At 40.4% G+C, this 14,080-nt stretch overlaps 1 protein-coding gene across 6 annotated transcripts in view; it reads left to right on the top strand.

Moving 5' to 3' along the window:
• The window catches only part of CLIP1 (CAP-Gly domain containing linker protein 1), a 113,959-nt gene that overhangs the window by 41,250 nt on the left and 58,629 nt on the right, over positions 1–14,080 (top strand). For 3 of the 6 annotated variants that reach the window (XR_005776153.1, XM_040416161.1, XM_040416158.1), the window contains exons 8-11: positions 763–823; positions 6,380–6,484; positions 11,336–11,362; positions 12,241–13,188. Coding sequence is in view for 5 of the 6 variants with exons in the window: in XM_040416161.1 (XP_040272095.1) it covers positions 763–823; positions 6,380–6,484; positions 11,336–11,362; positions 12,241–13,188 (1,141 nt within the window). In the remaining variant the exon portion in view is untranslated. The remainder of the gene's footprint in view (positions 1–762; positions 824–6,379; positions 6,485–11,335; positions 11,363–12,240; positions 13,189–14,080) is intronic. The other 3 variants (XM_040416162.1, XM_040416160.1, XM_040416159.1) reach the window with 2 other exon arrangements.

Here is a 14,080-nt window from a genome sequence, read left to right as displayed (position 1 = left end):
GAACAGAGAGGAGGATGAGGCAGCTCTTTACCTCAGTGTTGTGAAGTAACTTGTCCTCCTGTGCGATTAGGACGTTTTTTTTTGCATGTACTACTCGGGCAGTGGCCATTTTATTTCACCTAATGATTGTTCCCAATACAATATGAACCGTTATAACTAATGAAAGTTATTTGGGAATATATTTATAATATATTTAAGTAATTTCATTCTCTCTCTCTCTCTCTCTCTCTCTCTCTCTCTCTCTCTCTCTCTCTATTCTCTCTCTCTCTCTATTCTCTCTCTCTCTATTCTCTCTATTCTCTCTCTCTCTATTCTCTCTCTCTCTATTCTCTCTCTCTCTATTCTCTCTCTCTCTATTCTCTCTCTCTCTATTCTCTCTCTCTCTATTCTCTCTCTCTCTATTCTCTCTCTCTCTATTCTCTCTCTCTCTATTCTCTCTCTCTCTATTCTCTCTCTCTCTATTCTCTCTCTCTCTATTCTCTCTCTCTCTATTCTCTCTCTCTCTATTCTCTCTCTCTCTATTCTCTCTCTCTATTCTCTCTCTCTCTATTCTCTCTCTCTCTATTCTCTCTCTCTCTATTCTCTCTCTCTCTATTCTCTCTCTCTCTTCATTCTCTCTCTCTCTCTCTCTCTCTCTCTCTCTGCTCTGTTTCATTTTTTTCTGCTTTCATGTCTAAAGCTAAATACAGAATTCTGACACTTTTCTATTACCATAGTAGTTGAGAATTCAGAAAATTGCGCAAATGTATTTTTATTTTATAGGAAGGTGGAAGATCTCCAATTCCGTGTTGAAGAAGAGTCCATTACCAAGGGAGATTTAGAGGTAAAAACAGCAAATATATTAATTCGTAATACTTTTCATTTTATGCAATCATGATGTTTTTTAGTTGACTTTTATTTTTTAAATTTAAAGGTTACACAGAGCATTTGAATTAGATTGTGATAGGGAAAGCACTGTAGTTAATACACGTTTTCCCAGACTGGAGCAGTCTCCAAATATAAACCCAATAGTTCCATCATCTTTACTGGTTTGTAATGCCTCTTGCTTGCTGTTGCTTTTTCACAATCTGAAATGATATCCAATAAAACCTTTGATGCTTGCAAAACTGGAGGTGAAGTAAAGGTGGTTATTTTTCAGATAACCCCCGGTTACATTTGCTGCCATTCATGTCCTCTCCAGTTTTCTAAACATAAGTCCAGCTTTAAATTTGAAAATGTAATAAATTTTCTTTACCTTTCTGCTTTCTTTGAGAAACGCTAATTTAGTTATCCAAAGTCAGTTAAAACTTAGCCGTATGGCCAAATGCTAAATTAGCCAGTTTTTATTATAAAACTGTATATGACCATGTTTATTGCTTGTATTGATTTATTCCACAAAGTTACATTTCAACATTTGAGTTCACATTATTATTTTCTTTTTTACATGTTAAAATCTCATGTATCCTGTTTTTCCCCTTTGTTTAATTGTTTTCACAATCCAGTTTTTAAGGGAACTAGGAGGACAGGACTAGGAATAAACTGTGAACATATTCACCAAACATTTCGGTCAGAGCAAGTAAACTGAGGAAGCCTATTTTCCATATATAACCTTACCCACTAATAACTGCTTTTAAAACTCGAGCTTTAATTCAAGTGCATGCTGCTTCTATGAAGTGATAAGTCTTGTTAATATACTAAATTACACTGCAAAAAACCTTTCTAACAGTGTATTTGACTGGGATATATACTATATATGGTAAAGAAAGGTTAAAATTTACCCGTGACCCTCAAATAAAAAAATAGGCTTTTCTAATAATGTTCTACTAATCGACAACAATAAAAACTTCTGCCATTAGTGCTGTATATAGTTTGAAAACTTTTGAACCCCTTTGACGTATACAACTTAAGCTATTGCAGGGCTCCACTGTTGCCATTGAGATGCACACAAAGATTTCTATGCAATAATACTTTTCATGCACACTTAAAGGGAATCTGATACCACTGATCTCCCTATCCACAGTTTACACAGGTACATAGCTGTGGTTCACCTGATTTAAAATGCTTTTTTTCTTTTGTTGAACCGAGGCTTTCCAAGTTATGATACTTTTTTTTTTTTTATGTATGCAAATTAGTCCTTTGGTGCAATAAGGGCGTCACTATTGCTCTTATGGCACTCAAGCTCTGCTCCTTTCTGTGGCCAGCCCCTCCCTCACTAATCTGATTAACAGGGCAGAGCAGTGAGGGAGGGACTATCCAGAAAAATGAGTGCAGTTTGGGTGCAACAAGAGCAATAGTGACGCCCTCATTGCATCAGAGGCCTAATTTACATATCAAAAATGTATTATAACTTGGAAATTAAGCCTCAGATCAACAAAATAAAATTAGGGGTTTAATCAGGTGAACCACAAATATGTGTCTATGCAAACTGTTTGATATGGAGGTCACTGTTAACAGATTTCCTTTTAATAAACAGAGCAATACCAATGCAAACTTTACTTTTGCCTAAGAACACAACTCCATTTCCTATATGGTTAATTTTCTTTAAATTCTCCCTGTACCTTGGAAAAACCTTTGATATGTCAATATTTTTGACTGGTGGGGTACCGAGTGCTCAGACCCTCACCGATCACTGGAATGAGGAGAGAGGCATTCACATAGCACGCTCCCTCTCCTCACTGGATTTAATAGAAAGTCTATGGAACCATCTTGATGCCATGTCCTGCACTGAGGAGGGAGAGTGCTACGTGAGAGTGCTAGCAGTTGGTGGGGGATATCAGCATTAGGAATATTTCATATCACTATGACATCTCAGAAGTTTTCTCAAAGTACAGTGCAATTTTAACCCCTTCCCGACCAGCGCCGTAATAGTACGGCGCAGCGGGACGTGACTTGCTGCCCAGTGCCGTACTACTACGGCCCGCTGATCGGGCGGGTGGAGGAGCTGTTCCCGCCCGATCAGCTGCAGGGGACCGGCTGTTCCGGTTAGCCGAAACCCTGCTGTATGCGCCGGCATCGGTGAAAACACAGATGCTGGCTCATTAACCCCTTCTGTGCCGCGGTCAGTGCTGACCCCGACATAGAAGGGGTTTGATGCGCATGAGGGAGCCAATCGGGTCCCCGCACTGCTGTGGCGGGGACCCGATGGGTGAGAATACAGCCTGATGCCGTGCAGAGGCTGACCAATGCCTTGCATGGCATCGGGACCTGCCTTCTATAAGTGCCGAGGAGATCCAGCCTCGGGCTGGGTCTCCTAGGCGACCTGTTAGTGTAAAACAGATGTATTGTAATGCATTGCAGAGGGGATCAGACCCCCAAAAGTTAAAGTCAGAAATAAAGTTAAAAAAAAAAAGTTAAGTGTTTGTTTTTAATTTAAAAAATAAAGTTTTCTAGTAAAAAAAAAAGAAGAAAAAAATGCCCCTTTTCCCCTGATTTTATAATAAAAAAAAATAAAATAAAATGACAACACCCATATTAGGTATCGCCACGTCCGGCTCTATAAATATATCACATGATCTATCCCATCCGATAAACACCATAAAAAAATAATAATAAAGTAAAAAAAAAAGAAGCCATTTTTGTCACCTTACATCAAAAAGTATAAAAATAAAAACAGTGCCAAAACAGACAGTTTTTGGTTACCTTGCCTCACAAAAAACATAATATAGAGCAATTAAAAATCATATGCACCCCAAAATAGTACCAATAAAACTGGTACCTTATCCGCTAGTTTCCAAAATGGGCTCACTTTTTGAGAGTTTCTACTGTAGGTGGTGCATCAGGGGGGCTTCAAATGGGACATGGCATCTAAAACCCAGTCCAGAAAAATCTGCCTTCCAAAAACCATATGGTGTTCCTTTCCTTCTGTGTCCTGCCGTGTGCCCTTACATCGGTTAACCACCCACATGTGTGGTGTTTCTGTAAACCGCAGAATCAGGGTAATAAATATTGGCTGTTAACCCTCGATGTGTTAAAGAAAAAAATGGATTAAAATGGAAAATCTGCCAAAAAAGTGAAATTTGGAAATGTAATCTCCATTTTCCTTGAATTCTTGTGGAACACCTAAAGGGTTAACAAAGTTTCTAAAATCAGTATTGAGTAACTTGAGGGGTGTAGTTTCTGCCATAGTGTCATTTATGGGGGTTTCCACTATGTAAGCCTCTCAGAGTGACTTCAGACCTGAACTTGTCCTTAAAAAGTGGGTTTTTGAAACTTTCTTAAAGGATAACTGTCACATTTAGACCCTAATTTCAATTTTCATATATGTAGTTACTAATAACATGATATTCCAGAATCAGTTACTATTAGACTGACTTACTCCATATTTAATAAGATTCAGCCCTTAGCAACCAGTCTGCATAAAACTGCAATTTCACTATTCAGTTAAGATGGCCGCCACTGCCCTCACCCTGAGGCTAATCCCGCCTGCCCTCACTAGACAGTAACAATAGCCCCCCAAAAGTGTCAGTAACCAGAGCCCTCCCCCTAAAGGGTTAATCTCTTGCAGCACAAAGGGGTCCTCTTACCACATATTGCTTTCATTTATACACTGAGCAGATGGCAGATCTCCCCTCCCTGGTCTGCGCTGCACCAACTCTACTTCTCCAGCTCTGCTGAGTGAGGGAGCGTCTGCCAAGCGCAGGGACAGGGAGAAGTGCACACAGCCCAGGCACTGTTATCAGCTGCTGGGGAGGACCTGGCTTTAATCATTTACTTACAGTCCCTGGCTGTCAGTAATGTGACCCTGCTCCGTCTAGACGGACCATGCCTAGCAACCCTATTTAAGCACAGGTAAAAGTAGGCCGTACAGGGGACAAAAGTGTGGAATTAAGGGGTAATTGAATACACTGTGAAAAGTTGAAATAGGGCCACCAAGGAGATATTAATCACCACAATCCAATACTCCAAAAAAAAAAAAGACAGTTATCCTTTAAAAATTTTAAGAATCGCTTCTAAAATTTTAAGCCTTTTAACGTCCTAAAAAAATAAAATGACAATTACAAAATGATGCTAACATAAAGTAGACATATGGGGAATGTTAAGTAATAAATATTTTATGAGGTATCACTTTCTGTTTTAAAAGCAGAGAAAGGTGAAATATATTGACTCAAATTTATGACTGTCATGAAGTACCATGTGTCACGAGAAAACAATCTCAGAAGGTCTTGGATAGGTAAAAGCGTTCCAAAGTTATTACCACAAAGTGACACATTTCGGATTTGTAAAAAATGGCCTGGGGTAGAAAGGGTTAAAGGAATACCAAACAGTGCCTTCATATTTACCTCTCTAGGAAATGAAATAAATACAATTAAATGAGTTTTAAAACATTTCAAATCCTAAAATCACTAGCTTCTTAAAAAGAAACCACTCACCAGGTCTGACTGCTTAAAGGGGTTATCCCAATAATAATGTAAAAAATGAAAATCATACATAATCTAGTGCGTGACAACCTCTTTCTAACAAAGCTAGAACCAGCCCTGTACCGCACATGGATATCTGAGCTCCCCCCATTCATTGCTCCAATTGCTCTGCTACATTTATTTCTAGCTGGCAACTAGGGGTACTATGCAGATATATCTTATGGAATAACTCAGTGGCTTATACTACATTTTTAATTACATGCAATTACATAAGTTATTCAGAATCGGATGCTAGTTTGAAAAACATAGAATATTTTTCGTGGGACAACCCCTTTAACTACAATCCATTCTTATACCTAGCATAATGCACTGCATACAAAGCTAGCAATGTGCCTTGCGATCTGGCAGACAGCTACCTCCACAGACATAACTGGGAAGCTGCTGCCCGGTGTCCAGTACTGTACTAGGCACTGAACCAAATACTTCACCTAAGACAGGAACTCTTTGAAAGTGATCTCTGGCACCAGGCAGAGGAAACCCTGCGTCAGAGAGGATAGAAGACAGAAAAACATGCTGATAGGGCCCCTTTAAAATGCCTAAACTAATGTAGTAGATCTGTCTTCATTAATCATTTAAAAATTAAAATGCAATTAAAGCACACAAAAAACAAGTTTTACACAGTATCTACAGGGGTACGATAAAGGTTTTAATACTTGCCAAAGTGGTAACTTTCCAAATTACACTAATGCATTTATTTTCTGGAAAACCGTAATTCAACTTGCTGCATGCACCAATCTTACATCTCTACTTATTGCCTTTCTTTTTTTGTCTTTCACCATCAATTTTTTCCCACTTTCTTGTCAGTCACCATCACCCAAGCATCATCTAGTCACCCCCTTGTGTTCTGTTATGTTTCCCACTGCATCTTTGCTCTTCAATTGTCCGATGGTGCCGGAGCACGGCCTGCATGTGGCTCCTTCCTCTCGTGCTGGCATGTGATGGTGGCACTGTTGTGTTCTCTTCCTCTCCCTTTTTACTAACAGACGCAGACCAAACTGGAGCATGCCCGCATTAAGGAGCTTGAACAGAGCCTGCTCTTTGAAAAGACCAAAGCTGACAAACTTCAAAGAGAGTTAGAAGATACTAGGGTAATGGTTTTCAATATTTCATGGAAACTCTCCCAGTACACTACACTTTATTAGCTTTGTCCATCTGCAGTAAAAACATTTTTAGCTTTTGGTCTTTTAGAACCTTCATAGGTCAAGTAATGCGGTATTATTTCCCAGGTATCCGCATAATACAGCATAGTTACCACTAGTTTTATTACTAAAAGATTGTTTCACTTTACAAGGAAAAAGCAGATGGTCTTTTATGTGCTATACTTGTAACTCTTCATTATGCTCTATTAACTACCTTTATGTGTTAGAGTGTGTTAATAACATTAACAACAAAAAAGCAATCATTCACCAATTATTCTGCAGTAGATAGTGTTATTAACTGGATGAACTATACAGGGAATTATTGCACTCACAATTCAGCTGTAAGTTTAAATTAGATTTTTATACCATAAAAGTATTTGTTTTTACTTCACTACTTTTATTTTCTGTAGTTTAAATGAGTTTTCCTGGGACTTTGATACTGATGACTAGGGATGAGCGAATCGACTTCGGATGAAACATCCAAAGTTGATTCGCATAAAACTTTGTTCTAATACTGTACGGAGCAGGAGCTCTGTACAGTATTAGAATGTTATGGCTCTGATGAGTCGAAGTTAATGGTTCGCGAAGTCTCGTAAGATTTCACGCAATAACTTCATAAATTAATTTGTACTGTAAAAAACCATTTCCCTAACTCGGGTTCGGTTTCAAGGTACCGAGACTTCGCGAAGCAATAACTTCTGCTCATCGGAGCCAATACATTCTAATACTGTACGGAGCTCCTGCTCCGTACAGTATTAGAACAAAGTTTTATGCGAATCGACTTTGGATGTTTCATCCGAAGTCAATTCGCTCATCCCTACTGATGACCTATCCAACACATGGCACCTCCAACAATCAGCTGCTAGCTCCAGCAGCCATAGCTCCTGCTAACACAATGTCTCACATTTACTCATTTTAATGTCAATGGCCCTAGATTCTGGAGTAAGTTGCGTCATAAAAAGCGCATCTAGGTTTAGAGAAAGTATCTGCACCTAGAATGAAAAAGGGGCATGGTTTACCAGAATGGGGTATGGTCTAAGATGTGCCACAACTGCGCCACAATTCAGGCATAAGATTCCGTAAGCCAACCAGTAGTTGATATAGAGTTAGAGAAAAGTGTCTATCCCTCCCATTTATCATCCAGCCTGAGCCACTGTGATCAAAGTTTACACCTTTTTACCTGCTTAGTAAATCTGCCCCAGTGTGCTGTACTGGAGGACTTCAGCTCAACTCCAATTGACTACAATAGTATAGGGCAGTGATGGCTAACCTCCGGCACTCCAGCTGTGGTGAAACTACGACTCTCAGCATGCTCCATTCATTTCTGTGGAGTTCTGAGAACAGCCAAGCAAGTGTGCATCCTGGGAGTTGTAGTTTTACCACAGCTGGAGTGCCGGAGGTTAGCCATCACAGGTATAGGTCATCAATATTGAAGTCCTGGAAAACCTCTTTAAACATTTTTTCTCCCTTTTAATAGCCACACTGTATTTGAACAACTTCTTTAATATGAAGGTTTGGTTTAGTGCCAATCCAATATTTTCTTTATATGCATAAAGGCAACAAGGGATGTGGCTGAAATCGTTACTAGTATATTAAGTCCTATGAATGGTTTCTTTCTTACTACTTTTTGGTTTGGAATATTTTGACCATGTTTCTTTCTTACCTTCACTGATTGGATGCAGCCCATATTTTAGTGATGATTGATGAACTGAAATTCTATTATACACAGTTGTCACATTATTATGACCACCATCTAATATCCAGAGTAACCGCCGTGTGCAGCACTGACAGCAGCTAGACGGGCTGGGAGTTGTCACGGATATCTGGAGCCATGTTGACTGCATTGCATCCCCCAACCGCTGGAGGGTGCGTGAGCGAGGATCCATAGAGCAAACACAATGATCGTGGTCTCACAGATGCTCAATTGGGTTCAAGTTTGGGGAATTAGGGGACCAGGGTAGTACTTGGAGTCTTGGTCATGCTCTTACAACCAATGCCGGACATTTCTAGCCATTTGAGGTGTTTCATTGTCTTGCTAGAAAAAACAATCTGCATGTATGGATGTATGTGATCTGCAGGGATGAATTCATACCCAGATTGGCTGAGAATTCCTTCTACATGAATGAGTGGGCCCAGAGAATTCTATGAAAACATTCCCCAGACCATAACGCTGTCACCACCGGCTTGTGTTCTTCCACCAATGGTTGCAGGGTATTTGTTTTCTGATGTTTCTCTCCTGACACACCAACATCCCTCTGTTCGATGAAGCAAGAAAATGTGACTCATCAGAGAAGGTAACCCTTTGCCAATTAGCGGATGTCTAATTCTATTACTGCCATGAAAATTTAACCCCCTAACTGTTTTGCCTTAGGGGAGGGCTGCTTTAGAGGCTGCTATCTCTTGAATGGTAGCAGATAGAAGCATGCAACTGTTCTAGTTTGAAAGCTGACATTCCAAGCTTTCAGACAATACCAGAATACCAGACAACAAGATGTTCAGTACAGGGGAAGATATCACTGATAGAAATCGGGATGCTGTTAATGCAGCTGAAAGTGAAAGTAAAAACATATTTTCCCGGTGATTATTCCCGACTCAATTTCTAACAGTGATTTCTCCCCTATTTTTTGGACTGTAATTTTGGTTTTGTATGAAAGCCTGGAATGTCAGCTTTCAAACAAGACCAGTTGTATGTTTCTAGCTGCTCCCCCCTCCAGTTAGCTACTTTTCCCACTGCCCAAACTGGACTCGGGCAAAACAGTTAGGTGGTTAATCCTTTTCTGCCAATGCAACTTTGTTAGCAGAGGTGCAGTAACCATCCGTCTGCTTCGCAGCCCCATGTGCAATAGAGTTCACTGAACTGTTTTAGACACACGTCTGGTAACCCCTGGTTCATTTTGGCTATGAGCTGCTCCACTGTAATGTGTCGGTCTGCCCTCTCGCCCCTTCATAGCGGACATTCACCTCCCAATCGGTGGCACGTGGGGCTCCACAATCTACGCGACGCTTATTCACAATGGTGCCATTTATCCACTCACAATACGCTTTCACCACAGCAGCACGTGAACCGTTCACAAACTGCGCATTTTCATAAATATTGCCATCCTTGGCCTGAAAGCCAATAATCATCCCTTTCTCCAATTCTGATAAATTGCCCCTTTTACCAGTGAAAGCAACGAGGGATGTGTGTGCAGACTAGGGTTGTTGCGATACCAAAATTTTGATTCGATTTCGATACCATAAAAAAGTATTGCGATACTCGATACAATGCGAAAAATATTAAACGCCCCAAAAGCCGCGTGCATTCCGCATTTAGAAAAATGGCGAATCGCGCAGTTTTAATTAAAAATTTTTTCTGTTCCGGCATTCACCGCATGATGAGATATATATTATTTTTTTTTCATATTTTAATAGTTTGGCCTTTTCGGACGTGGTGATATGTTTATTTATTGTTTATATATTTTATATGTAAAATTGGAAAAGGCGGTGATTTATACTTAAAGGGAACCTGTCACCTCCCAAAACCATCCCAAGCCGCCAGCAGTACCTGCGTGTAGCCAGCAGCGTGTTTCTGATGATGCCTTTCTTCCTGAAGGCCGATGCAGCTAAAGTACTGAAAACGTTGTTTTATCCCCTGCTCGGCGCGCTTCTCCATACATGCTTGAAGTCAAGGAGGCAGCGGCCTCCTTGCTTTAAGTCACGGTAACCTGCCCCCTACCCTGCCCCTTTGCTGTGACTGACTGACAGCGCTTATGCAGAGAGTTCGATTGGGTTTGATTCCCGCAACAACCCTAGTGAAGACATCCTATTGCACACCTTGTATACCTACTAAGCCAGCACATGTGACTTCATTCATGAGCTACGCACTACCGACGCTGAAAGTGGTCATAGTAATGTAGGGTGGCCACTGGCTTTACCCCAAAAAGCCGAACCTCACTGACCACGCCCCCAACTTCTAAACCACGCCCCGTTTGTGACATGCTTTGTTAAGCCACACCCCTGCTCTGTTAAGCCTCGCCCGTCTGCAAAAAAAGGGTGGGGGGAGGACTTTCAGACCGGAAGGTGAGCTGGGGGCAGCCCGGTGTGCTTCTCTCCCCCACAGTCAGCCAGAGAGAGCCATGTCTGCGGGCTCTAGTGACTGACTGGAGGTGAGAGACGCCTGTTAGTTAATATGTTGCTACAGATAACGCTCAGATAGCGCAATGCTGCTGTCTAAGGGTGAGCTACTGAAAAGGAGGACATCCCTGTGTCCGTCCAGGCCCTGTGCCGGACGGAGGACAGGGAGTCTGAAAACCCAACTGTCCGGCCTAAAACTGGACTTATGGCTGCCCTATAGTAATGTGACTTGAAGGTAGATTTACTTGCCTGATCTGTTTGCTGTTTATTGTGAACTAGGGAATGTTGTAATTTAACTTGTGCATTATGTCCATGGTTCTCATTGGGGTTTAATCAGTCAACCATTATCTGTAGTGTTATTACTGGATTTAGGTGGTTATTTTAGATGACTCTGATCAGGTCAGCTTTATTCTGCTGGGTTGCAATAAATGTTTCCAAAGATTTTTTGATAGATTGCAAATGTTCTTAACAAACAATCCTACATGGGGAGTTCACCCACTTAGAATATGAGAAGTGCAGTATCCACAGCCTGGACAGAGTTGCGCTTATAGAGCAAGTGCTATATGTTGGGCTGTTGAAATGTTTATGTGGTCCAAAGGAAATCTGGGAACATGAACTGCTGGGGACACAAATGGTACTTTTGATGATGTGGAAGAAGAAAGATCTGATGTTTCTTGTTATTTACAGACCAAAACAAGGCCAGATTCTTTAAAAGTAAGTATTCCTTTAAATGCAAGAGGTTGTGTGGATGTCTTCATTTGCCGGAACTGCAAACCTTGCTTGTGGTGGTAGGAAATGCACTAATATTTGTTTTTAACAACATTTAATAGTATAGCTCTGGCCATGTTTGTAAGGGCAGTACTTATTAATGATGCATGCTATTGTCTGGTCATAGATTTTTATATACTAATAGTGTACCATGCATTGTTGAGTGCTTCACAAGCTGCATTTATTTTTAAGATATGTTTCAGAGGGTAACTGTAGGGTTTGAGATACATTTGGAGGTGTTCCTCGTGATTGTAACAGTCACTTTCTTTTTAGTGCATTGTTTTTGGAGCTCGGACTCTTGTACTTGGTGTTTGGAATAGAATGCTATAACTGGTTGTGCTTTTAGTGCAGTCTTAAGTGGTTGGAATAACGTGCTTTACAAGTGTGATTAACATTCAAGTTGCATATGGTTATGGATTCTTTATGGCAAACTGTCAGAGGTGTGCTCTTCAGTTTTCAGATTTATTGACCTACGTAGAAATCCTTCTGTAGATTTGTGATCTATAAATTAGGGCAGGACAATCCAAACCTTTTGATACGCTCAGTAATATGAGCTAACCGTAAATGTATTAATAGCTGGGGTAAAAAAAAAAAAGGATATCTTCTATATATTAAGTCTTCCTCTCTTTTCTGTTCTGGATGTTCTAAAACCTCTTTAAATAAAACATTTCACTTATTGACAGAAGAGGGTTTCCCTTTACCTATTAGTTAGTTCTATTAAATCATTTATTTATTGTTTTTTTCTTTGGAATTCTGTGTGTTTTTGCAATTCACAGTTTTTGTATTTTGTTGTTATCTTTCCCTAAATTGATTTATGACCACAGGTGGCAACGGTTTCTGAGAAATCTCGCATTATGGAGCTAGAGAAGGATTTGGCACTGAAAACGAAAGAAGTCGCAGACATGCGTCAGAAGCTTGTGGAAGCTAGCAAGCAATCTACTGATGTAGATGCATCACTTTCATTGCTGCAAGAGATTAGTTCTTTGCAAGAAAATATATCAACACTTAGCAGGAAACATGAGCAAGAAATTCAGTCTCTGAAATGCAAGCTCGAAGGTACAGAGGGCGATTATGAAAGAGAGTTGGGCTCAATGAAAGCATCTGTAGAAAAGCTGTCCAAAGAGAGTGACACCTTGAAAGTAAAGCTCAACCATGCCAACAAGGAGAATGCAGAAGTGATAGAACTCTGGAAGTCAAAACTAGACTCCGCAATCAGTTCACATCAGCAAGCAATGGAAGAGCTGACTGTTTCCTTCAGTAAAGGTACAAATGCAGAAACCTCTGCGTTGATTGAACTAAAGGCCCAGATTGAGAACCTAAAGTTAGAACATCAAAAAGAGACTGAATCTCTGAAATCTAGGCGAGAAGCAGAGCAAGTCGATCATCTTAAAGAAATAGAAACTTTGAAGTCTAAACTGCAAGCTTATGGGGAAGAGAGAGAATCAGAACTTGAATCACTACAATCTAAACTGGATTCTGCAGAGGAACAACACTTAATAGAAATGGAGGATACGTTAAATAAGCTCCATGAGGCGGAAATAAAGGTAAAGGAGCTGGAGGCTCTGCAAGCTCAATGTACAGAACAAAAGAATGTAATTGATAGGCTAAGATCCCAAGTAAAGGATGCAGAGGAGAGGCTTGCAAATACTGATACTATGCAGAAAGCCGAATCTGAATTTAAAGTTGAAATTGAGAAGCTTAAGGAGAGACTTGAGGCAGCCGAAGGGCAAGTTAAAAACCTTGAGCATGAAAAACTTGTAGAAAGTGATAAGGTTTGTATCATCCATCATCTTTTTAAGTTTGTTTTTAAGTTTTATTCACTTTTAATTTTATATTATAATTTCAAAACCATCAATTACAGTAACAACATCTCCAACATTTAAAATTAGCACCTTACAACCAAGATCCCGGTTAAGACCTTGAACTAGCTTAGTGGTCTGATTTAGTTGTAGTCTCCCATCTATGACAGGTGATGGGTGTTTGATCACTCAGGGATGCTGCTGGGACCTCAATTATCAATCAATGGAGTGATGGTCATGCACGTATGTTGCCACGCCATTCAACTCTATGGGGCTGCCTGAGACACCTAGAGCCGTACTCTGCTCTCTGTCAGTCCCATAGAGAATGAATGGAGTAGCAGTGTGCAAGTGTGACTGTCGCTCCATTCACACAGTTACTTGGGACCCTAGTTCTCATGGTGGGGGTGCCAACTGTGGGCACTCTTAGCGATGAAACATTTATGTTTTATTCTGTGGATAGATGGTAAGTTGTTATATTGGGAAGACCCTTTTAATCCCTTGACAGCAGAAGTCATCACTGTAAATACGGTTCCCACTTGCAATTGCAGCAGGTACCATAGCCGCCTGGTTTCTTCTGTTTTAAACAGCAGAGACATTGGGCTGATGTCTGTTATCGGTGATAACGTTGATCGCAGACATTTAACCTCTCAGATAGTGTGGTAATAAAAATGGCTAGTTTGCCGTGTTTTTGTTGCTCCACCTCCCAATTAAAATTGAATAAAGTGATCAAAATCCATACAAACTCCACAATGGTATCAATAAAAAGTACAGATTGCCCCACAAAAAATGTGTGCTAACACTCAGTTTATTTTTTTTGTTCATGGTAATGCAAACGGATCCGTTCTGAACGGATACAAGCGTTTGC

Source organism: Bufo bufo, chromosome 2 (assembly GCF_905171765.1).
Source record: "Bufo bufo chromosome 2, aBufBuf1.1, whole genome shotgun sequence".
Lineage (NCBI taxonomy): Eukaryota > Metazoa > Chordata > Amphibia > Anura > Bufonidae > Bufo > Bufo bufo.
This window is presented reverse-complemented; position numbering and strand designations above follow the sequence as displayed.